This window comes from Pecten maximus, chromosome 1 (assembly GCF_902652985.1).
Source record: "Pecten maximus chromosome 1, xPecMax1.1, whole genome shotgun sequence".
NCBI classification, from domain to species: domain Eukaryota; kingdom Metazoa; phylum Mollusca; class Bivalvia; order Pectinida; family Pectinidae; genus Pecten; species Pecten maximus.
Window position 1 is genome coordinate 12,995,294 of NC_047015.1, and position 27,198 is coordinate 13,022,491.

Below are 27,198 nucleotides of genomic sequence, written 5' to 3' on the forward strand. Positions count from 1 at the left end.
ATTATACCTGGTTAATGGTGACACAGCCATGCCAGTGTATTATACCTGGTTAATGGTGACACAGCCATGGCAGTGTATTATACCTGGTTAATGGTGACACAACCATGACAGTGTATTATACATGTACCTGGTTAATGGTGACACAGCCATGGTAGTGTATTATACCTGGTTAATGGTGACACAGCCATGACTGTGTGTATTATACATGTACCTGGTTAATGGTGACACAACCATGACAGTGTATTATACCTGGTTAATGGTGACACAGCCATGACAGTGTATTATACTTGGTTAATGGTGACACAACCATGGCAGTGTATTATACCTGGTTAATGGTGACACAGCCATGACAGTGTATTATACCTGGTTAATGGTGACACAGCCATGACAGTGTATTATACCTGGTAATGGTGACACAGTCATGACAGTGTATTATACCTGGTTAATGGTGACACAGCCATGACAGTGTATTATACCTGGTTAATGGTGACACAGCCATGGCAGTGTATTATACATGTACCTGGTTAATGGTGACACAGCCATGACTGTATAATACCTGGTTAATGGTGACACAGTCATGTCAGTGTATTATACCTGGTTAATGGTGACACAGTCATGTCAGTGTATTATACCTGGTTAATGGTGACACAGCCATGACAGTGTATTATACCTGGTTAATGGTGACACAGCCATGACAGTGTATTATACTTGGTTAATGGTGACACAACCATGGCAGTGTATTATACCTGGTTAATGGTGACACAACCATGACAGTGTATTATACCTGGTTATTGGTGACACAACCATGACAGTGTATTATACCTGGTTAATGGTGACACAGCCATGGCAGTGTATTATACCTGGTTAATGGTGACACAGCCATGATAGTGTATTATACCTGGTTAATGGTGACACAGCCATGGCAGTCTATTATACCTGGTTAATGGTGACACAGCCATGCCAGTGTATTATACCTGGTTAATGGTGACACAGCCATGGCAGTGTATTATACCTGGTTAATGGTGACACAACCATGACAGTGTATTATACATGTACCTGGTTAATGGTGACACAGCCATGGTAGTGTATTATACCTGGTTAATGGTGACACAGCCATGACTGTGTGTATTATACATGTACCTGGTTAATGGTGACACAACCATGACAGTGTATTATACCTGGTTAATGGTGACACAGCCATGACAGTGTATTATACCTGGTTAATGGTGACACAGCCATGACAGTGTATTATACTTGGTTAATGGTGACACAACCATGGCAGTGTATTATACCTGGTTAATGGTGACACAGCCATGACAGTGTATTATACCTGGTTAATGGTGACACAACCATGACAGTGTATTATACCTGGTTAATGGTGACACAGTCATGACAGTGTATTATACCTGGTTAATGGTGACACAACCATGACAGTGTATACATATTATACATGTACCTGGTTAATGGTGACACAGCCATGGCAGTGTATTATACCTGGTTAATGGTGACACAGCCATGAGTGTATTATACCTGGTTAATGGTGACACAGCCATGGCAGTGTATTATACCTGGTTATTGGTGACAGCCATGGCAGTGTATTATACCTGGTTAATGGTGACACAACCATGACAGTGTATTAAACCTGGTTAATGGTGACACAGCCATGGCAGTGTATTATACCTGGTTAATGGTGACACAGCCATGACAGTGTATTATACCTGGTTAATGGTGACACAACCATGACAGTGTATTATACCTGGTTAATGGTGACACAGCCATGGCAGTGTATTAAACCTGGTTAATGGTGACACAGCCATGGCAGTGTATTATACCTGGTTAATGGTGACACAGCCATGGCAGTGTATTATACCTGGTTAATGGTGACAACAGCCATGACAGTGTATTATACCTGGTTAATGGTGACACAGTCCATGGCAGTGTATTATACCTGGTTAATGGTGACACAGCCATGACAGTGTATTATACCTGGTTAATGGTGACACAGCCATGACAGTGTATTATACCTGGTTAATGGTGACACAGCCATGACAGTGTATTATACCTGGTTAATGGTGACACAGCCATGGCAGTCTATTATACCTGGTTAATGGTGACACAGCCATGACAGTGTATTATACCTGGTTAATGGTGACACAGCCATGGCAGTGTATTATACCTGGTTAATGGTGACACAGCCATGCCAGTGTATTATACCTGGTTAATGGTGACACAGCCATGACAGTGTATTATACCTGGTTAATGGTGACACAGCCATGACAGTGTATTATACCTGGTTAATGGTGACACAGCCATGACAGTGTATTATACCTGGTTAATGGTGACACAGCCATGGCAGTGTATTATACCTGGTTAATGGTGACACAGCCATGACAGTGTATTATACCTGGTTAATGGTGACACAGCCATGACAGTGTATTATACCTGGTTAATGGTGACACAGCCATGTCAGTGTATTATACCTGGTTAATGGTGACACAGCCATGACAGTGTATTATACCTGGTTAATGGTGACACAGCCATGTCAGTGTATTATACCTGGTTAATGGTGACACAGCCATGACAGTGTATTATACCTGGTTAATGGTGACACAGCCATGACAGTGTATTATACCTGGTTAATGGTGACACAGCCATGACAGTGTATTATACCTGGTTAATGGTGACACAGTCATGACAGTGTATTATACCTGGTTAATGGTGACACAGCCATGACAGTGTATTATACCTGGTTAATGGTGACACAGCCATGACAGTGTATTATACCTGGTTAATGGTGACACAGCCATGACAGTGTATTATACCTGGTTAATGGTGACACAGTCATGACAGTGTATTATACCTGGTTAATGGTGACACAGCCATGATAGTGTATTAAACCTGGTTAATGGTGACACAGCCATGACAGTGTATTATACCTGGTAATGGTGACACAGTCATGACAGTGTATTATACCTGGTTAATGGTGGCAAAGCCATGACAGTGTATTATACCTGGTTAATGGTGACACAGCCATGACAGTGTATTATACCTGGTTAATGGTGACACAGCCATGACAGTGTATTATACCTGGTTAATGGTGACACAGCCATGGCAGTGTATTATACCTGGTTAATGGTGACACAGCCATGACAGTGTATTATACCTGGTTAATGGTGACAGCCATGGCAGTGTATTATACCTGGTTAATGGTGACACAGCCATGACAGTGTATTATACCTGGTTAATGGTGACACAGCCATGACAGTGTATTATACCTGGTTAATGGTGACACAGCCATGGCAGTGTATTATACCTGGTTAATGGTGACACAGTCATGTCAGTGTATTATACCTGGTTAATGGTGACACAGCCATGTCAGTGTAGTATACCTGGTTAATGGTGACACAGTCATGACAGTGTATTATACCTGGTTAATGGTGACACAGCCATGATAGTGTATTAAACCTGGTTAATGGTGACACAGCCATGACAGTGTATTATACCTGGTTAATGGTGACACAGCCATGACAGTGTATTATACCTGGTTAATGGTGACACAGCCATGGCAGTGTATTATACCTGGTTAATGGTGACACAGCCATGACAGTGTATTATACCTGGTTAATGGTGACAGCCATGGCAGTGTATTATACCTGGTTAATGGTGACACAGCCATGACAGTGTATTATACCTGGTTAATGGTGACACAGCCATGACAGTGTATTATACCTGGTTAATGGTGACACAGCCATGGCAGTGTATTATACCTGGTTAATGGTGACACAGCCATGACAGTGTATTATACCTGGTTAATGGTGACACGGCCATGACAATGTATTATACCTGGTTAATGGTGACACAGCCATGACAGTGTATTATACCTGGTTAATGGTGACACAGCCATGCCAGTGTATTATACCTGGTTAATGGTGACACAGCCATGACAGTGTATTATACCTGGTTAATGGTGACACAGCCATGCCAGTGTATTATACCTGGTTAATGGTGACACAGTCATGTCAGTGTATTATACCTGGTTAATGGTGACACAGTCATGACAGTGTATTATACATGTACCTGGTTAATGGTGACACAGCCATGACAGTGTATTATACCTGGTTAATGGTGACACAGCCATGTCAGTGTATTATACCTGGTTAATGGTGACACAGTCATGACAGTGTATTATACCTGGTTAATGGTGACACAGCCATGACTCCCAGTCAGGATAATGGCTGGTCATCTGTCCACTCACTCCCAGTCAGGATAATGGCTGGTCATCTGTCCACTCACTCCCAGTCAGGATAATGGCTGGTCATCTGTCCACTCACTCCCAGTCAGGATAATGGCTGGTCATCTGCCCACACACTCCCAGTCAGGATAATGGCTGGTCATCTGTCCACTCACTCCCAGTCAGGATAATGGCTGGTCATCTGTCCACTCACTCCCAGTCAGGATAATGGCTGGTCATCTGTCCACACACTCCCAGTCAGGATAATGGCTGGTCATCTGTCCACTCACTCCCAGTCAGGACAATGGCTGGTCATCTGTCCACTCACTCCCAGTCAGGATAATGGCTGGTCATCTGTCAACACACTCCCAGTCAGGATAATGGCTGGTCATCTGTCCACACACTCCCAGTCAGGATAATGGCTGGTCATCTGTCCACACACTCCCAGTCAGGATAATGGCTGGTCATCTGTCCACTCACTCCCAGTCAGGATAATGGCTGGTCATCTGTCCACTCACTCCCAGTCAGGATAATGGCTGGTCATCTGTCCACACACTCCCAGTCAGGATAATGGCTGGTCATCTGTCCACACACTCCCAGTCAGGATAATGGCTGGTCATCTGTCCACTCACTCCCAGTCAGGATAATGGCTGGTCATCTGTCCACACACTCCCAGTCAGGATAATGGCTGGTCATTTGTCCACTCACTCTTAGTCAGGATAATGGCTGGTCATCTGTCCACACACTCCCAGTCAGGATAATGGCTGGTCATCTGTCCACACACTCCCAGTCAGGATAATGGCTGGTTATCTGTCCACTCACTCCCAGTCAGGATAATGGCTGGTCATCTGTCCACATTCCCAGACAGGATAATGGCTGGTCATCTGTCCACTCACTCCCAGTCAGGATAATGGCTGGTCATCTGTCCACTCACTCCCAGTCAGGATAATGGCTGGTCATCTGCCCACATTCCCAGACAGGATAATGGCTGCATGGTCATTTGCCAATACAGCCAAGTTATGGGAGATTCAGGAACTAGCAGGGTATGTGTTGGATCAAATAGGTAAATGTGATAGAAACGTTGTGAGGTTAACGATTATCTACAGCACACTTAATACAAGTTAATGGCTGGTCAAGCAAGGACACTGCTGTCTGCCTGTACACAGTGTTATGAGAAATGATTGAGACCATTGCCATATGTCACAAACACGGCTGCTTGTCACTTTAGGGTTGTGTATGTATGTAATTACAGTGTTGTGACCAGGGTGCCCCATTCTGCCCACTGATTCTGTAGTGTAAATGGCAGCAGAGACTCCAGTCATCTCACTACTGGAATCTAGTTAGCTCCATAATAAAGATACCAGCATTTATTGTCTATCACACTAGTAATCGATTCAGATTTGATTTATTGAGTAAGCACTCAGAAAACTGAAAAAGTCAATCTCAATATTGGTACAGAATTATTCTCTCACAAGAACTTGTTTGAAATCTAGGATTGTGAGGCTAATGATGGTTTGATTTAGAAGGACCACAAGAAATAGAGGATATCTAACAGTGTCTTCAGTAATACCAAATATATTTCACGAGTGGGGCTAATATTTTGATATTTTTCACGAGTGCGCAGCACGAGTGAAAAATATCAAAATATTAGCCCCACGAGTGAAATATATTTGGTATTACTGAAGACACTGTTAGATATTCTGTTTATTACATTTTTTATCAACGAAAACCCTAACCCGTATGCTAACTAGGCCTACAGCGATAATTTGTAAACAAAAAAAGTAGTTTCCCCTGTCCAGGTGCTGACATATATGTCGGGCTTTCTGATTGGTCAATTATTTTAGTATTTTCTAATCCTTAATTTGATTGGTCAAATCAGCAAAAGTGATATTTTTCACTAGTGAAAAATATCACTTTTATAGAATGAATAATTTTTGATATTTCACTGGTAAAAATGTAATAGATGTTACTCAACAGGCTTGAAGTGGCTTGGTTTGATTGTTGGACAGATAGATACAGCTGACTTTAGACTAGCTAGATCTTATACCTGTACATATATGACTGAGCTTGATTGCTGGACATAAAGATAAAGCTGATGACTATAGACTAGATCTGATACATGTGCATAAATTTGAATTCGTTACTTAGTTACTTTATTTATTTCATTCAAATTTTATAGACACCTAGTGCAAGAGTCCTATGGTCAAGACCATGGTTCTGTTTGAATAACTATTATCATGGTCGGATACAGGATTTTCAGTTAGGAGGTGTGCCACATTATGGGGGGTCAGGGGTACTCCCCCCGGGAAAAAATTTAGCAGGTAAATGCAAAATCCTGCATTCTAGTGTATTTCACACAAGATTCATACAATTTTAGGGGGGCGTGCACCTCCCATGCCCCCCCTTAAATCTGCCAGTGATTATTCTTATGAAATCACTTTAGGAGCTTTATTTCTCAACAGGTTTTGATAAAAATTTATACAAATTCAAGATTATTTATGAGATGAAAACACGGAACTCACATTTCAGGAATGGCCAGTGGTTACTATTTTAAGAATTTTGTCAAATAACGCACAGATGTTCCACAAAAGGATTATCTTTTGGGGGATAATGGTCATTCATTTCAGCAAAGCTCTGTTTCTGAAAGATTATATGGACGAATGAATAATGAGAAAAAAACAAATAAAAAAAATGCTTCAGAATATTGCACTTGAATGTGATTGTATGAATGAAGGTACCTTATATCTTTTGTAGAAGAATGTGTGTCCCTGGTGTCACACTATAGAAAGAAGACAATATTATTACTATATAAATATACTTAACACTAAAATACTAAAATGTTCAGAAAAGTCTCAGGGTGCAGTATTCTCCATAAAAGTTTGATGGTTTGAGCTGTGTGTAAGTATAATCAATACTAGAATGTCTCTGATGATTAGATTCATCATTTTAAGCCTTGTGTATAAAGTTGTCAGCTTGCCAGTTGTATATATAACTGACTGGTGTATAAAGTTGTCAGCTCACCAGTTGTATATATAACTGACTGGTGTATAAAGTTGTCAGCTTGCCAGTTGTATATAACTGACTCTGGTGTATAAAGTTGTCAGCTCACCAGTTGTATATAACTGACTCTGGTGTATAAAGTTGTCAGCTCACCAGTTGTATATAACTGACTCTGGTGTATAAAGTTGTCAGCTCACCAGTTGTATATATAACTGACTGGTGTATAAAGTTGTCAGCTCACCAGTTGTATATAACTGACTCTGGTGTATAAAGTTGTCAGCTCACCAGTTGTATATAACTGACTCTGGTGTATAAAGTTGTCAGCTCACCAGTTGTATATAACTGACTAGTGTATAAAGTTGTCAGCTCACCAGTTCATCAACTAGTGTATAAAGTTGTCAGCTCACCAGTTGTATATAACTGACTAGTGTATGAAGTTGTCAGCTCGCCAGTTGTATATAACTGACTCTGGTGTATAAAGTTGTCAGCTCACCAGTTGTATATATAACTGACTTGTGTATAAAGTTGTCAGCTTGCCAGTTGTATATAACTGACTGGTGTATAAAGTTGTCAGCTCACCAGTTGTATATATAACTGACTTGTGTATAAAGTTGTCAGCTTGCCAGTTGTATATAACTGACTGGTGTATAAAGTTGTCAGCTCACTAGTTGTATATATAACTGACTCTGGTGTATAAAGTTGTCAGCTCACCAGTTGTATATATAACTGACTCTGGTGTATAAAGTTGTCAGCTCACCAGTTGTATATAACTGACTGGTATATAAAGTTGTCAGCTCACCAGTTGTATATATAACTGACTCTGGTGTATAAAGTTGTCAGCTCACCAGTTGTATATAACTGACTGGTATATAAAGTTGTCAGCTCACCAGTTGTATATAACTGACTCTGGTGTATAAAGTTGTCAGCTCACCATTTGTATATATAACTGACTAGTGTATAAAGTTGTCAGCTCACCAGTTGTATATAACTGACTAGTGTATAAAGTTGTCAGCTCACCAGTTGTATATATAACTGACTCTGGTGTATAAAGTTGTCAGCTCACCAGTTGTATATAACTGACTCTGGTGTATAAAGTTGTCAGCTCACCAGTTGTATATAACTGACTCTGGTGTATAAAGTTGTCAGCTCACCAGTTGTATATAACTGACTCTGGTGTATAAAGTTGTCAGCTCACCAGTTGTATATAACTGACTAGTGTATAAAGTTGTCAGCTCACCAGTTGTATATATAACTGACTCTGGTGTATAAAGTTGTCAGCTCACCAGTTATATATATAACTGACTGGTGTATAAAGTTGTCAGCTCACCAGTTGTATATATAATTGACTCTGGTGTGTAAAGTTGTCAGCTCACCAGTTGTATATAACTGACTCTGTTGTATGAAGTTGTCAGCTCACCAGTTGTATATATAACTGACTGGTGTATAAAGTTGTCAGCTCACCAGTTGTATATAACTGACTCTGGTGTATAAAGTTGTCAGCTCACCAGTTGTATATAACTGACTCTGTTGTATGAAGTTGTCAGCTCACCAGTTGTATATATAACTGACTGGTGTATAAAGTTGTCAGCTCACCAGTTGTATATATAACTGACTCTGTTGTATAAAGTTGTCAGCTCACCAGTTGTATATATAACTGACTGGTGTATAAAGTTGTCAGCTCACCAGTTGTATATAACTGACTCTGGTGTATAAAGTTGTCAGCTCACCAGTTGTATATAACTGACTCTGGTGTATAAAGTTGTCAGCTCACCAGTTGTATATAACAGACCTTATAGTATATTGTATCTCTGTCTGCATCATACCTCAAAAAAAATTTGGGGGGGGGGGGGGGGGGGGGGGGAGTAAATGCACTGCTTCTATCTCCCTAAAAATACAACTTTTGAGGTACAATAATGGTATCAAAGTGTAGGTGATATAGTAATACAGATTGTACATTTGTATACTGTAATAGTAAATTTTACAGATTGTACATTTGTATACTGTAATAGTAAATTTTACAGATTGTACATTTGTATACTGTAATAGTAAATTTTACAGATTGTACATTTGTATACTGTAATAATAAATTTTACAGATTGTGCATTTGTATACTGTAATAATAAATTTTACAGATTCTACATTTGTATACTGTAATAATAAATTTTACAGATTGTACATCTGTATACTGTAATAGTAAATTTTACAGATTGTACATTAGTATACTGTAAAACAGGCCAAGGGGACTACAGTATAGTTTGGACATTGTAAGAAGACTTGTCAGTGGATATTGTTGGAAATTACATGTAAAACAAAAAAAAGGCTACAATACAAGGTATGGTTTACAATAAACATTGTGGTAAGTATCAATTATCTATTGCATTACAGGTTACACCTAAAAGATTGAACTTGATTTATGATAGTAGCATTTGTCAAATAGAATACGGACACTATATATATGGGTATTGTTTTTCTGACAGCCCAATGACGAGGGAGACTAATGCCGGTCCTTGTGTGTGAAGATAAAGATGAACAACCCTGTCCACCGACAGAGAATCAGAAAATGTGGCTGGTTACGAAAGCAGGGAGGAATGGTGAAGACATGGCATCGCCGCTGGTTCTGTCTGAATGGCGACTGCCTCTTCTACTTCAGCAAGGAGGATGACCTCAAGGCCCTGGGTTCCATCTTCCTCCCTGGCAACAGAGTAGTGGAGCATGCTTTCAACCCAGATGACCCAGACAAGTTCCTGCTGGAGATATTTCCAGGTACACGAATAAATATATGTTTAATGTAGATTGAGAATAGATTCTCTGTTAGCAATGGATAATTTTTTTTTCAATGTAGTTATGAAAAATAAAATCTCTTTTGCTTTTTAACTTATCCTCATCTCTTCTGCTGAGCATTCTCTTACTACCAGTAAGGACCTGGTGTAGAATGGCCACCATTTAGGCAGACTTGGGGATAACATCAGCAACAGTAGCCAGTTATATACACCTCACCGGTCTTTTGTGTCCCTATAAATCACCAAGGAGTTCAATAAAAAAAAAACCACCTAGATACTCAGAATTTATCTTTAGATTTTATGTTCAGTAATTTCAAATTTCCCAAAAGCAAAACTTGATCAAGACAGTCCTTCATTGGATATCATGAAGATGCATGTATGTGAAAATTTCAAAAACATTCAAGGTTTATATGAGACAAATTGTGTTATCCAAACAAGCTACAGTGGAACTTCGTTAACTCGAAGTCGACGGGACCACGAAAAAACTTCGAGTTATCCGAGTGTTCGAATTAAGCGAGTTATCATTTTTGGTGAAATGTTTGGTCAATATTTGTCAACATTATATAATCATTATAACTTCGCTCTGTCGCTCATCAGTTTAGTGTGAAGACTGGTCAATACATGTAAATATATATGTAATGTTTCGTTATGTTACTTGTAATTTGGTGTAGTTTTGCCGATATACAGTCACGATAAAGTTTCTTTCACTTAGTCACTTCAAGAACGATCTGATGTCCAAGTCATGTTTGCAAAAGGTTAACGATAAAACGGAATTCGACAAAATAACAAGTAATTCATGTCAAATCAAATACCCGGTAACCGTTTGAGTTTAACACAGATTGCATGCAAAACATAACAGAACCATTACCTTTTATTGAACATATAAAATACTGTTTGATCGGCCTACTTACTTTTTATTGATAACCACGCCATTTCCATGTGTATTAGCACCGGAAGTTAGGCTGCGCATGTGCGTATAAAATGTTACTGTAACTGAGCTGGCGTTTTATCCGATTTAATAGACAGCACTGACCGTTACAATTGTACTTTGAACACCTTGGCAGTAATTACGCTATAGTTTCAGCAGTTTAAAGATTTAATAGGCGCCGGTGACTGTTTCATTTCTACACCTGTAAAAACATCAGTCGGGTAGATCTACCGGTGTGTCAGAGATTAGTTCCGCTTGAGCGAACGGGTAGATGAGTTGTTGACTATCGTGTGTACTAATATCGGCGACCGCCTTAGGAAATTACTTGATGTAAGTAAAGCAGTACTTTTTATCACCAAGACATGTTGTTATAAGATTCAACCGACAATTTCTTTTATGAATTTATGAAACACTTATAATAGCATGTAGGTTAGTAGTGCCGATATGTTCAGTATTACACCGTTTACCACCGATCGACGAAAATTATACTTCGAGTTATTCGATCATTTCAAATAGGATTTTTATTGTTGGGACCAAATTTTCACTTCGTATTATCCGAGTTCTTCGAGTTTTCCGAGTTCGAGTTTTCTGAGTTTTCTTTACTAAGATAAAGAGAGAATTCGGCCGGGACCGACGAGGTACTTCGAGTTAAGCGGGGTATTCGAGTTATCCGAGTTCGAGTTAACGAAGTTCCACTGTATTAAGTTTTGTACAACAGATTCAACCTATCATAACTTATTTTTTGTAGTATTTTTAACATAGAGAGTTTAAAAGTATAATGTAAAGAAGTATTCTAAGATAGAAGTGGAATATGGTTTCTTAGAGGTTATATCATGGGACGTTATGGAACTATCAGCTAGGTGACTATGAATAATTGTCCCAGTGTTTTTAGACATTTTCTGGCGAGAAGTGTGGTTTGTTGTAAGGTAATTTAGACATTTTCTGGCGAGAAGTGTGGTTTGTTGTAAGGTAACGATTACCTTTCAGATAAAAAGGAAAAACGTCCGACAGGTGAGAGAAGTACTTATAGTTATTGTTTGACCTGTTTTATCTGTGGGTCCCACTAACTCAATGTTACACTCTGTAGCCACGCTTTCCCTGATGGCCAGCCTTGACCATTACTCTGAGGCCATTTCTAGACAACCTTACCAGTCCACTGTCCAAAAACACTTGACACAGTTAAAATATTTAGAAAATTTGTTTTCATTGCATGATCACTCTAAAAATAAGCCTTCTTTAACTTTGATTTATATAGTTATTTTTTACAAGTTTAATGTTATTAGAATTGATTGTTTTTTGTACAACTGTTATTGGCTCTTGGCATGCATGATGTGACAGCTAAAACGTTGACCTTTATCATCCTGTGTTAAAACACCAGCATCATCTTGGCCTGTACACTGTCTTACACTGTAGTTATGTGGTACAGTTTCGGCTATCATTTAGTCCAGGAGTGTGTGGGTAGAGTATTCTATACACATTCTGGGTAGGGTATCTATACACATTCTGCTATCTGGTGTTGTACTCTTTACATTTAGTCCAGGAGTGTATGGGTAGGGTATCTATACACATTCTGCTATCTGGTGTGCATGTTGTACTCTTTAATATTTAACTCAGTGCAAAGTAAAAAACATTATAATTTGGTAGGACCTGAAAGAATACATATGTTACTGCTGGTAAACAGAAAGCTGCTCGGACTCGTTACTTGTATCCATTTAGCTTTCTCTGTGTAGCATTGTTTACAAACCTCAACTGAAGTAGACAGTGTTTTAATATTTATAAAACTTTTACAGTTTATATATTGCTATATCTTACACCAATTTCACAATTTATAAGAAAAATCTACAGTTATAGTTGCTGTCAGAGTCTGGTTACTCTTGCTTCCTATCTTGTATACCATACCCCATGAAACATGTCCAATATAGTATCTTTCTTGGTCTGACATTTGCATTTCCATCTTGTCAGATTCAAGCTGTTCATCAGTCTACAGATTTTATTAGGTCATTGAGATGAATTCTTAAATGACCTATTGCAGTCACTTTTTGTCTGCTGGTGTCCGGCGTGCATCACAAACAATTTACATTTTTGACTTTTTCTCAATAACCAATAGGCCCAGGGTCATGATTACCTTGACCTACTTTTAAGGTAACAGAGGTCAAATGTGTTAAACTTTTACAGTGGCCACTTCTCCATAACCGAGAAACCCATGCATGGTCATGGTATTGGGCCAGTAGCATGCTGTGATGAAGGGCTATCAAGTTTGTTCAAATGAATGACCTTGATCAATTTTCAGGTCACAGACATATAATTATACAGTTAATTTACTACGGACAGCAGACAAATAACTATAAAGCTAATTTGCTATTAACAGACGGACGTGAAACTAAATATAGTTAACTTACTACAGACAGACATATACTACAGACAGATAGACAGACAGACATATAAGTATACAGTTAACTTACTACAGACAAACAGACATATAACTATATACAGTTATTTTACTTCAGACAGGCAGACAGACATATAACTATATACAGTTATTTTACTACAGACAGGCAGACAGACAAATAACTATATACAGTTAACTTACAGACAGACAGACAGACAGACAGATATACAACTATGCAGTTGACCTTTTACAGACAGACATATAACTATATACAGTTATTTTACTACAGACAGACATACATATAAAACTATACAATTTACTACTTGCAGACAGACATTGAACTATATACATTTAACTTACTACAGACAGACAGACATATAACAATACAGTTAACTTACTACAGGCAGACAGACATATAACTATACAGTTAACTTACTACAGACAAACAGACATATAACTATATACAGTTATTTTACTACAGACAGCTGGCAGACAGACAGGCAGACAGACATATAACTATATACAGTTATTTTACTACAGACAGGCAGACAGACATATAACTATATACAGTTAACTTACAGACAGACAGACAGACAGATATACAACTATGCAGTTAACCTTCTACAGACAGACATAACTATATACAGTTATTTTACTACAGACAGACATACATATAAAACTATACAATTTACTATTTGCAGACAGACATTTAACTATATACATTTAACTTACTACAGACAGACAGACATATAACAATACAGTTAACTAACTACAGGCAGACAGACATATAACTATACAGTTAACTTACTACAGACAAACAGACATATAACTATATACAGTTATTTTACTACAGACAGGCAGACAGACAGGCAGACAGACAAACAGACAGAAATATAAAACTATACAACTTACTAGCTGCAGACAGGCATTTAACTATATACATTTAACTTACCACAGACAGACAGATATACATATAACTAGGCTGTTAACTTACTACAGAGACAGACAGACAGACAGACAGAACTATGCAGTTAAAGTTCTACAGACAGACATACATATATAACTATACAGATATCCTACTACAGACAGACATAACTTTAAAAGTTAACTTAACTTACCACAGACAGACAGATAGACATATAACTATGCAATTAACTTACTACAGACAGACAGACATACATGCATACATAACTATACAGATTACCTACTACAGACAGACAGACATAACAATTCAGTTAACTTACTACAGACAGACAGACAGACAGACATACATACATACATACATAACTATACAGATTACCTACTACAGACAGACAGACAGACAGACATAATAATAACTATACAGTTAACTTACTACAGACAGACAGACATACATGCATACATAACTATACAGATTACCTACTACAGACAGACAGACATAACAATTCAGTTAACTTACTACAGACAGACAGACAGACAGACATACATACATACATACATACATAACTATACAGATTACCTACTACAGACAGACAGACAGACAGACAGACAGACATAATAATAACTATACAGTTAACTTACTACAGACAGACAGATAGACAGACAGACTTTTAACAGTGTCATTATCTTTATAGTTTTGGTATAAAGCCACTGGTCACCCATTCTAACAGTAGAATGTCCTACAGAACTTACTCATGTTCTCTAGTTTTTACACAGCTGCTACCTTGCTGTGTGCTGATCTATCCTTCCCAGACGTGCTGGGTACAATATAGGTCTATCTATCCTGGCTTGTGTAATTGAATTGGTAGTGTTGCTACAAGCTCCATGTAACCTGAGTTTGGAAGAAATTAGAATGTTATTACACTGTAAGAACATTTACATGGAATTTCAATAGAAAAAAATTTAAAGTAGCAACAAGATTAAAAATATAGGAAATTGGGTAGTAAGATGAATGTGTATCAGGTTGATGCTCCTTACACAAGGTATGTCAGCTTGGTGTGTGTGGGAGAGTGTTGACAGTAACAACCATTGTGTCGCCAAACTCTTATCTGTAACACCACTGGTGCTGTTAATTCATTCTCTACAATTCCCATCTGTAGGCAGCTACTAACACTAATTAATTGTATGAACTCTCGGGTAAAGTTTAGTTGATTTGATTAACAATGCTAAAACCATTTCCAATGAATAAAAAATTCAACATCTTTTTTGCAAAATCTTTCTCCTCTAACTCAATCTTTGAAGTACAGATGTTTTTAAGTGATTTGTTTCCTCAAAATTTATCTGCTAATGATTCCATGTATACCTGTCCATTAATTTCTAAATGTCATTGGCCTCTTTAACATGTTACCTTGTCTCCAGGACTGTCTTTGGCCTATCAACATGTTACCCTGTCTCCAGGCCTGTCTTTGGCCTATCAACATGTTACCCTGTCTCTAGGACTGTCTTTGGCCTATCAACATGTTACCCTGTCTCTAGGACTGTCTTTGGCCTATCAACATGTTATCCTGTCTCCTGGACTGTCTTTGGCCTATCAACATGTTACCCTGTCTCTAGGATTGTCTTTGGCCTATCAACATGTTACCCTGTCTCCTGGACTGTCTTTGGCCTATCAACATGTTACCCTGTCTCCAGGCCTGTCTTTGGCCTATCAACATGTTACCCTGTCTCCAGGCCTGTCTTTGGCCTATCAACATGTTACCCTGTCTCTAGGATTGTCTTTGGCCTATCAACATGTTACCCTGTCTCTAGGACTGTCTTTGGCCTATCAACATGTTACACTGTCTCCTGGACTGTCTTTGGCCTATCAACATGTTACCCTGTCTCTAGGACTGTCTTTGGCCTATCAACATGTTACCCTGTCTCCTGGACTGTCTTTGGCCTATCAACATGTTATCCTGTCTCTAGGACTGTCTTTGGCCTATCAACATGTTATCCTGTCTCCTGGACTGTCTTTGGCCTATCAACATGTTACCCTGTTTCTAGGACTGTCTTTGGCCTATCAACATGTTATCCTGTCTCCTGGACTGTCTTTGGCCTATCAACATGTTATCCTGTCTCCTGGACTGTCTTTGGCCTATCAACATGTTACCCTGTCTCCGGCCTATCAACATGTTACCCTGTCTCCTGGACTGTCTTTGGCCTATCAACATGTTACCCTGTCTCTAGGACTGTCCTTATCAGTCATGTGATGTTACACAGTGTTATAATAACTGTGAGATAGAGTAATTAGCCAAGACACTCCCCACTGCTGTTGCTTGTGTCTTTGACATCTATAAAACACATAGTTCTAATAGAGTTAATTAAATTAACAAAGTTTAAGAGCATGCATGAAAACAAATCACCTAGAGACTGTCATTGACCCAGCCCACCTTGGAACACTTCTTTCCTACCTACCTAGTGGTAAAGAATGAAGGCCTATATATATATGATTATCATTAATTCAGTTTTGCATGAACTTTTCAAATGTTCTTTTAAAATTGAAAATATTTTTGGGCCATTGATAATGATCATGTTATATGAGGAAATGGCAAGCATGCAACTTTTGCAACAGATTTTCTTATTATCATCTTTTCTTGGGACTGTTTGAGAATTGTATACGGTTTTGGGATTAAATCCCTGTAAAGGGATGAGTGTATAATTTTTAAGTTGAAATTTAGCCTTGTATTGTTCCTAATGTAATTAAGAAGCAATAAAAATTGTTGCTTTGAACACTTATAGGTCATCACAGAAGAAGTACCAGATGGATATTTCCCTAAGTTCTGATGAAGGTTTCCCTGGTTACAAATTTTTGTATTTTCATTTATAAGACTGATCAAAGAAAAGAAATCGATGTGACGGAATGAAATGGAATTGTGCATAGCAATATAATGACAAACATTAACTAGTACTTGTATTAGATATACTGTAAATCACTTATATTTCGCGAATACATAATTTCGCGAATTCTGATCTCAAAATGACTTTAAATTCGCGAATGACGTTAACAGGTCAGCGATATTTCCATGTTGGTAGCCATTTTGTTTATGAGAGTCATGTGACGGTACAAGAAAAGCCATGTGATTCAATCATGTGATTCAATCATGTGATATCGGTGTCTGGACATACTGAATTGTATTTACCGTACCTGTATACATTCTAAATGGCTTACAAAAGCGGTGTCAGACATTGAACAAAACCCACGGGTCATTAAGAATGCCTGGAAGATGACGGGACTACAATAGGTTGTGAGTTAACGTACATTGTAATTAACGTACGTGTGTATACAGTGATACCGATGAACAGTTCTCGGGACAGTCTATTGCGAATGATTTATACTCCAGGCGGTTATTTGCTCTGAATGTTTGAATTACATAAATAATTTGTTTGATTTCAACTTTGTTATGGTCAATATCTTTTCGAGAATCAAGCGATGTGAAGTGCTATATATACATGAAACCTTATATAACTTACAACAGCGTGGGTAATAAAGTAGGACGTATTCCGGGTGACCATCCGGGATCCTCGGGACCGTACCTATTGTACTTAAATTAACTACATGTAAAACGTCGTCTAGAAGTTAATTTAGTCCGATTCCAACCACAATATCCGTGTTCAGTGGGTTTTTTGTGTGTGAAATTTTGGTGTTTTGTGATATAAAAACACACTCTGATATAAGTATATAATCTATCACTCGATCATTACTTTAACGGCGATGTTTGCACACCAACTAAAGATTACGGTAGATTCAAAATGGACGCCACTTAGTATTTTTGTCATCCTTATACAAATATTCGCGAGGGATTTGAATTCGCGTTTGACTCTCCTCGCGAATTAACGCGAAAATAAATCCCACGCGAAATATAAGTGATTTACAGTAGTCTTTAAGCCTGGTATTATGACTCCTTATTTGATTATTTTATACTAAGCCTGGTATTAAGACTCCTTATTTTACTAATTTGTACTAAGCCTGATATTTTAGATTATTTATTTGACTATTTTACTGTCTTGTATTTTAGACATTTATTTCACTATTTATACTAAGCCTGATATTTTTAGGTCATCTGACCCGAAGGACCTATAGTCATCATGCTTCGTCCGTCGTCGTCCGCCATCCGCCGTGCGTAAACTTTTCACATTTCAAACTTCTTCTCAAGTTTCACCAGTGGGATTGAGCTGAAACTTGCCTGAAATGATCCTGAGATGGCCCTGACCAAGTGTTGTTATTTTTCGGGTCGGTCCGAAATCCAAGATGGCCACCAAAGCCGCCATCTTGAAAAAACACATTTTAAACTTCTTCTCCAGTTCCACCAGTGCTATTAAGCTGAAACTTGCCTGAAATGATCCTGATATGATCCTGACCAAGTGTTGTTATTTTTCGGGTCAGTCCGAAATCCAAGATGGCCGCCATAGCCGCCATCTTGAAAAACACATTTTTAACTTCTTCTCCAGTTCCACCAGTGCTATTAAGCTGAAACTTGCCTGAAATGATCCTGATATGATCCTGACCAAGTGTTGTTAATTTTCGGGTCAGTCCGAAATCCAAGATGGCCGCCATAGCAGCCATCTTGAAAAACACATTTTAAACTTCTTCTCAAGTTCCACCAGTGCTATTAAGCTGAAACTTGCCTGAAATGATCCTGATATGATGCCGACCAGGTGTTGTTATTTTTCGGGTCGGTCCGAAATCCAAAATGGCCGCCGTGACCGCCATCTTGAAAAACACATTTGAAACTTCTTCTCCAGTTCCATCAGTGCTATAAAGCTGAACCTTGCCTGAAATGATCCTGATATGATCCTGACCAAGTGTTGTTTTTTTTTCGGGTCAGTCCGAAATCCAAGATGGCCGCCATCTTGAAAAACACATTTTAAACTTCTTCTCAAGTTCCACCAGTGCTATTGAGCTGAAACTTGCCTGAAATGATCCTGAAATGATCCCGACCAAGTGTTGTTATTTATCGGGTCGGCCAGAAATCCAAGATGGCCACCATGGCAACCATCTTGAAAAAACATTTTAAACTTCTCCAGTTCCACTGGTGCCATTGAGTTGGAAATTGGTGAGGATTTTAAGGAAGGAGGGCCAACAAAGTGTTAATATTTTTCCGCCTTGTAAAATCATTGACTTGTGGCAGCCATGGCGGCCATTTGTAACATGATTGTGCAATCATGGTTTTCCTGAACAATGCCTATTTTAAACTTCTTCTCAAATTCCCTCAGTGGGATTCAGCTGTAACTTACCAGAAATGATCCTGAGATGGTCCTTACCAAGTGTTGTTATTTATTGGGTCGGTCAGAAATCCAAGATGGCCACCATGGCAAACGGTGCCACTATATACTTGCTACAGAGAATACATACTACAATTATATAAGGTTTTTAATTTAGAGTCAGATGACCGTTAAGGTCCCTGGGCCTCTTGTTCATATTATCATATAAACTGTAAAATGTATTGGTACAGCCCACTTATTGGGGCCCCATACTAAAGTATGGGTGCCCTATAGTAATCACCGTGTAAGGTCCGTCCTTGGGCCAATCGAACACAAAATTCATACTGTGCTTTTTTATTGAAAGTACCTACTTGGGATTGCTTTTCTCTGTCAAAAGTCCATGTCTCTTTTACTAAATGTAGAAATATGGAATTGCTTTTCAGTATCAAAGGTCAAAGTAACTGTTGCTAAATATAGAAAATCAGTTTCCATGCAAAAATAGATTGAGTTTGCTTTTGCCAATCAAACTGATACTTCATGCAAGGCTTCTTTCTTAAAGTACTTGCTTGCAATTGCTTTTCAGCTTTGAAGGTTAAAGATCACACTTACTGAAGCTAGAAATCAAAGGTCAAGGTCACTGTTACTATAAATAGAAAATTAGTTTCCAAGCAAAAAATTGAGTTTCCTTAGGTTGATGTATGCAGTGCTTCCTTATTTAAAGATCTTGCTTAGAATTGCTTTTCAGCATCAAAATTTAAAGGTCATGGCCACTGTTACTAAATATTAATGAACAAATCCCTTTCCATGCAAATTTAGAGTTTGCTTACGCCAATCTAACTCAAACTTCTTTCAGCTTCTTTTAGTATTTCCATACTTAAAATGTTTGCTTAGAATTGATTTATAGTTTGAAAGGTCAAATGTCAAAGTCACTGTTACTATAAATAGAAAATCAGTTTCCTTGCAATTACATGAGTTTACTTTGGGCAATACACTCAAACTTCATACAGTGATTTCTTATTGAAAGAGTGCTTGTTCATGATAAATGGCAACCTTGGTGATATTGACAAATGGCTTCTTGATGATAATTTAGATAGAACATGGTGCAGCCCTTGCTGACCTGTCAGTGTCCAAATTATCATAAGTGTCCAAATTATCATATATACTGTAAAATGTACAAATACAGCTCACTTATTATCATATATACTGTAAAATGTACAAATACAGCCCACTTATTATCATATATACTGTAAAATGTACAAATACAGCCCACTTATTATCATATATACTGTAAAATGTACAAATACTTATCATATAATTACAGTAGATGTATATAATATATACATGTACTGTAAAATGTACAAATACAGCCCACTTATTATCATATATACTGCAAAATGTACAAATACAGCCCTCTTATTATCATATATACTGCAAATGTACGAATACAGCCCACTTATTATCATATATACTGTAAAATGTACGAATACAGCCCACTTGTTATCATATTTACAAGGATCCCTACTTTTTGGATTTATTGTGGACATTGTATTGTTATAGAAATTATTAAAATGGGCATGGTGAACTTTGGATGCATGATCCTCCTTTTCTATATTTTTGCATGTTCTCTTGCCGGGGGGTCATCTCAACAGACTGTCAAACAACCTGTCACTTATCTGTTAATCATTGATTGCAATGAGGATAGTCTTGTGTGTTGAATTATTTCAGTGAGCCTTAAGATCAAACAGATCATTGGTTACACCTTGATGTTCTGAGACTGAACACATCTTCTGATGAATTAGGTCCATAGAATTGTTCCCTTAAATGTCACAGGATTCTGTGTGATAAAATAATCATATGAAATTGAAATCAATAATTCTCCATCATCTAAATTAACACGTGAGTAGTGTCACATAATTGACTCACTGACAATGGTCTTGATCACTTTTAAAGTCCCAGAGGTCAATGATAAAACATTTAGACAACTCCTTTATAGCTAAGCATGCTAGGATGTATTGCTGCTGTGTTTGCTTAGATATTGACCTTTACCTACTTTAAAGGTCACAGCTGCTGGAGCCAAATATATAATATGCTAATACATATAATAAGAAAGCTTAAGCAGTTAATATCAGAATTTTGATACAAATATATCATCAAATTGTTTTCAAAAAGCATCTGAATACCTGTTCCAAATTGGTAAGATATCTAATGATAGTTTTAAACTGTTTAGGATCAGTCCAGTCCAAGATGACACCCAACCATGACACATTTCTTTTGTGGGCTGCCACTGCAGAGGAAAGGGACACATGGATCAAGGCCCTCCGCAAGATTATGCATGCACCGTTTGGTGGAGGTAAGCTAGAGGCTAGTAACATGTACATACCGTATTTGACCTAATAAGGGCGCAGTACGCGGGTAATTGACAGTGGGGGTGCCCTTATTAAGATTAGTTATTGTGAAGTTTTATGAAACAGACTATACCTTATAGCAGAATACCCAAGGCTGTGGAAACGGTAAAATATTAAGTTGTAAAAATATTCCAGATGAAGATATCTATTCATTATCATATATTAAGCTTAAACATCACTTGAATATTCCTGTAAAGTTGTAAAATAATTGATTTACAGTGTCTTTTACTAGCTTTCTGTTCTGAACAAAAGTTATTTATCAACAAGAATGAATGTGGCGAAAACTTGTGTTCCAGTTACTTAATTTGCTGAGGAAAATTGAACACATAAAGTAGCAAAACTTTTCACATAAATTATTACTTTTGAACACCATTTTGACACTCAGTCAAAGATTTATTTCCCTGAAAAAAGGTAGGGCGCCTTCGCCCTTATTAGGGCAGGCGCCCTTATTAGGTCAAATACGGTATATATATATATAATGGATAGTTAAGTTCTCCATAAATAAGCTTACCAAAGTTCTCCATATATTAGCTTACCTGGCCTCATAAGGGCTGGTGAGCTTATGGCATGGCACAACGTTTGTCAACTTTTCATAAAGATTGGCGCTTATCATGAACGACTTGTTGGATTTTGACCAAATATGGTCTGAAGCATCTTTAAGTGAAGGGGAACCAAATTTGTGTATAAAGGTTGGTTTGCCCAACAGGAGCTTGAAGACGGCACCCAAAAAGGGAAATGCTATAACCACTGAACTAGCTGAACTATCCAGGCGAGCGATATCTTGTATATTTATTAAAAATTGGAAGATTTGGCAATAAATACAGATGTCTTAATGTAAGAATAGCCAGAGGATGGCACCATTGAGTCTCTATCATGATAGATATTACAAAGCATCATACCTGTATACATAAACGTATAACAAATTTAAGTACTGGACATCTGGAATAAAATAGATTTTCCTCTCTTTTCAGCTATTTTTGGCCAAAGTTTACAGGACACCATGGCCTATGAGCGGAGATACTGCAGGAAAGTTCCTTTCATCATAACGCACAGTGTGGAATTTTTACGGCAATATGGCATGGAAACGGAAGGAATATTTAGGTTTGTGGACGATTTCTCCTTCTTTATCAGTTCCTTTATATTTGTTATTTACAACATATTTTTTCAATAGTTCATGACATGTTAAAACATACACTAATGGCCAGGGTTAATTGTCCTACATCTATCTTAAGGCAGATATAATTCTATATTGGGGCCATAGTTGATCTAGATTCTGACCCACTTTAACATGGGGGTCTAGGTTGTTAAATTAAATTCAGACACTCTCTTAATTTGGGTCTAGTTTGATAAATCAAATTGAGACACTCTTTTAATAAGAGTCTGGGTTGATAAATCAAATTGAGACACTCTTTTAATATTGGAGTCTCAGTTGATCAGTTCTATATATGTCTACTGTCTGTCTATATCAGAAGACTTGTCTGTACATGCCTTGGCTCAGTACAGAGCTGTCAGTTTGAGTTAATCCTGATGAGGATGGCCCATTTACTAAGCTGGATGTGTGGCATGATTGCAAATAAGTTTACAGATGAAGTGTAGGCTTTCAGGATCATTAAGTTAATCATTTCCTGTTATCAACGATGACAGGTATAAAAACAGCTTAATATCATCAAAGAAGCAGGTTATTCTTGACAACTAAGTAAATGTAGTATTCTGTCAGCTTTGTTGAAAGCTGAGTTCATATTGATTTTCCTGTGGCCATTTTACATTTATTACCACAGCTTATCTTCCCTTTATCTTTAACATAACTTCTCAAAAAATGAGAGGGGACTGTAGATTTCCTCTCTGTCAGTCTGTCCATCTGTCTGGTGTCAATTTTTTTTTTTGAACAATCTGTTCTCAATAACCAAAATATTTTATATTGGGTCTGTAGTATGCTCTGGTGTAAGGCTACAAAGTTCTTCAAAGTCAAGGTCTCTGTTATCATTTTAAGCACACCTGCCCAAAGGACAATTATACATAAAACATGTTTTAATTTTGAAAATCAATTTCAGAAATTAATTTTAAGCATTGATGTCAATTATTTTTTAGTTTCATATGGGTATGAAAAAAAATTGTTTGCAAACTTTTGTAAGAATCTGCTACACGGATTCATACAGTTTGCAAACATTTTTTTTTTTCACACCCCAATGAAACTAAAAAAAATGACATCAGTACTTAAAACAATTAATCAAAATATAAACAATTAATCAAAGTGTAAACAATTTACCAAAGTGTATACAATTAATCAACAGTATACAATTAATCAAAGAGTATACCATTAATCAAAGTGTAAACAATTTACCAAAGTGTATACCATTAATCAAAGTGTAAACAATTACCAAAGTGTATACCATTAATCAAAGTGTAAACAATTAATCAAAGTGTATACAATTAATCAAAGAGTATACCATTAATCAAAGTGTATACAATTAATCAAGTGTGTCAAATTTAAAGAAGTATTCAAATATGTGTGATAACTGATAGACTATTTATTTCTTTTTTACAGATTGGCTGGTAGAACATCATTGATCAAGGATTACAAGGAAAAGTTTGACTGTGCGGAGAAGGTGAAGTTTGATATATCAGAGATAGACATTCATTCGGTGGCGTCGCTTGTGAAGATGTACCTCAGGGAACTTCCCGATTCCATCATTCCTTCTCAAAGCTATCAAAAGTTCATGAATATTGCTCTCAATTTTCAAGATGCTCGGGATCTCGACACCAAAATGGAAGTTGTAGTGGAAGCTAATTTGGCTATTTCAGAAATTCCTGATGAAAATTACAATTCTTTAAGTTACTTATGTACATTTTTCCATGATGTAGGTGAAAAATCAGCTATTAATAAAATGACAAATCTTAATCTAGGGACTGTTTTAGGTCCCAATATCGTACGCAATGTAACTGAGGTGAACACACCAGAGTTACTAATGGCAACAGCTGATCTCACACAACAGTTGGCTTACATGATGATTTGTTACCCAGATAGAATATTTACCAAAGAGACTGAGAGCCCTCCACAAGTACCTGTGGATACACTACTTGACCTGAGCCCAGAAGAAGAACCTAAGGATATTGGGAACATTCTCCAGCCTGTGACAGATGAAAATATCTTTAATCAGCCTCTGATTCGCACCAGTCTGCTGGAGGAGCTCAAAGACATTCAGTTTGCTGACAATGACGTGTTTACCTCCCCACAGAATGATCTGTCTCCTGTAAGTGACCTGTCAGACAAAACTTCCAGTTCCACAGATAACATGTGTGATGACAATGTTGACTCTGACAGACCTATTGTCCCAAAAAGGAAGAGTAAACTAGAGAGAGGGCGGCGGGTCAGTGAACGGGCCAAAAATGACCCATGTCCTCCCTCTCCTACCTCTCCAACTCTGTACAAACCAGACAGGTCAAGTCTGATTAAGCGAAACAGAAACTCCTTAGAAATAAATGGGTCTGAAAATGTGATACGAAACCACGAATCTCAGTGGAACAGGAGAACCGTACTGGGCACACATGAGGACGACAAACTGTCAAAGCTGAGACAGGAGGCCCTGGACCTTAATCGAACAATTGAGGCTTTGAAAAAGAAACATGGAGATCAGATGTCAGCCACAAAATTAAAGTATGAGAACCACATCAAGTCACTCTCTACACAGCTTGAAACTATGAAAGAGAAGTATGAAAAACGTGTTGCTTCTCTTGAAAAGTCAAAGAAAGAAGAAGTAAAAAACCTCTGTATAAAGCTGGAATCTGAACGACATTCCAGAAATGAAGCTGTGAGTCGAGTGATGGAACTGCAAGCTGAGCTACAGAAGTATCAGTCTCAGTTTGGCAAGTTAGATGCTAAGTAATGGTAAACCAGAACAGTGGTATCCTAAGTAATGGTAAATCAGTACAGTGGTATCCTAAGTAATGGTAAATCAGTACAGTGGTATTCTAAGTAATGGTAAACCAGAACAGTGGTATCCTAAGTAATGGTAAACCAGAACAGTGGTATCCTAAGTAATGGTAAATCAGTACAGTGGTATTCTAAGTAATGGTAAACCAGAACAGTGGTATCCTAAGTAATGGTAAATCAGTACAGTGGTATTCTAAGTAATGATAAACCAGTACAGTGGTATTCTAAGTAATGGTAAACCAGTACAGTGGTATCCTAAGTAATGGTAAATCAGTACAGTGGTATTCTAAGTAATGATAAACCAGTACAGTGGTATTCTAAGTAATGGTAAACCAGTACCGTGGTATCCTAAGTAATGGTAAACCAGTACATTGGTATCCTAAGTAATGGTAAACCAGAACAGTGGTATTCTAAGTAATGGTAAACCAGTACAGTGGTATTCTAAGTAATGGTAAACCAGAACAGTGGTATTCTAAGTAATGGTAAACCAGAACAGTGGTATTCTAAGTAATGGTAAACCAGAACAGTGGTATTCTAAGTAATGGTAAACCAGTACAGTGGTATTCTAAGTAATGGTAAACCAGAACAGTGGTATTCTAAGTAATGGTAAACCAGTACAGTGGTATTCTAAGTAATGGTAAACCAGAACAGTGGTATTCTAAGTAATGGTAAACCAGTACAGTGGTATTCTAAGTAATGGTAAACCAGTACAGTGGTATTCTAAGTAATGGTAAACCAGTACAGTGGTATTCTAAGTAATGGTAAACCAGAACAGTGGTATTCTAAGTAATGGTAAACCAGTACAGTGGTATTCTAAGTAATGGTAAACCAGAACAGTGGTATTCTAAGTAATGGTAAACCAGTACAGTGGTATTCTAAGTAATGGTAAACCAGTACAGTGGTATTCTAAGTAATGGTAAACCAGAACAGTGGTATTCTAAGTAATGGTAAACCAGTACAGTGGTATTCTAAGTAATGGTAAACCAGAACAGTGGTATTCTAAGTAATGGTAAACCAGAACAGTGGTATTCTAAGTAATGGTAAACCAGTACAGTGGTATTCTAAGTAATGGTAAACCAGAACAGTGGTATTCTAAGTAATGGTAAACCAGTAACAGTGGTATCCTAAGTAATGGTAAACCAGAACAGTGGTATTCTAAGTAATGGTAAACCAGAACAGTGGTATTCTAAGTAATGGTAAACCAGAACAGTGGTATCCTAAGTAATGGTAAACCAGAACAGTGGTATTCTAAGTAATGGTAAACCAGAACAGTGGTATTCTAAGTAATGGTAAACCAGTACAGTGGTATCCTAAGTAATGGTAAACCAGAACAGTGGTATTCTAAGTAATGGTAAACCAGAACAGTGGTATTCTA

The 27,198-nt window shown here is 37.7% G+C and overlaps 1 protein-coding gene across 2 annotated transcripts in view; it reads left to right on the plus strand.

The window, feature by feature from the left end:
- LOC117325364 (rho GTPase-activating protein 24-like) overlaps window positions 1-26,920 on the plus strand; it is a 62,296-nt gene extending 35,376 nt beyond the window's left edge. The window contains exons 2-6 of one of the 2 annotated variants that reach the window (XM_033881533.1): window positions 9,709-9,994; window positions 11,927-11,950; window positions 21,715-21,837; window positions 22,864-22,993; window positions 24,438-26,920. In XM_033881533.1, the coding sequence (XP_033737424.1) occupies window positions 9,757-9,994; window positions 11,927-11,950; window positions 21,715-21,837; window positions 22,864-22,993; window positions 24,438-25,776 (1,854 nt within the window). In that variant the 5' untranslated portion in view covers window positions 9,709-9,756 and the 3' untranslated portion in view covers window positions 25,777-26,920. The remainder of the gene's footprint in view (window positions 1-9,708; window positions 9,995-11,926; window positions 11,951-21,714; window positions 21,838-22,863; window positions 22,994-24,437) is intronic. The other variant, XM_033881540.1, reaches the window with a different exon arrangement.
- The last annotated feature ends 278 nt before the right edge of the window (window positions 26,921-27,198 follow it).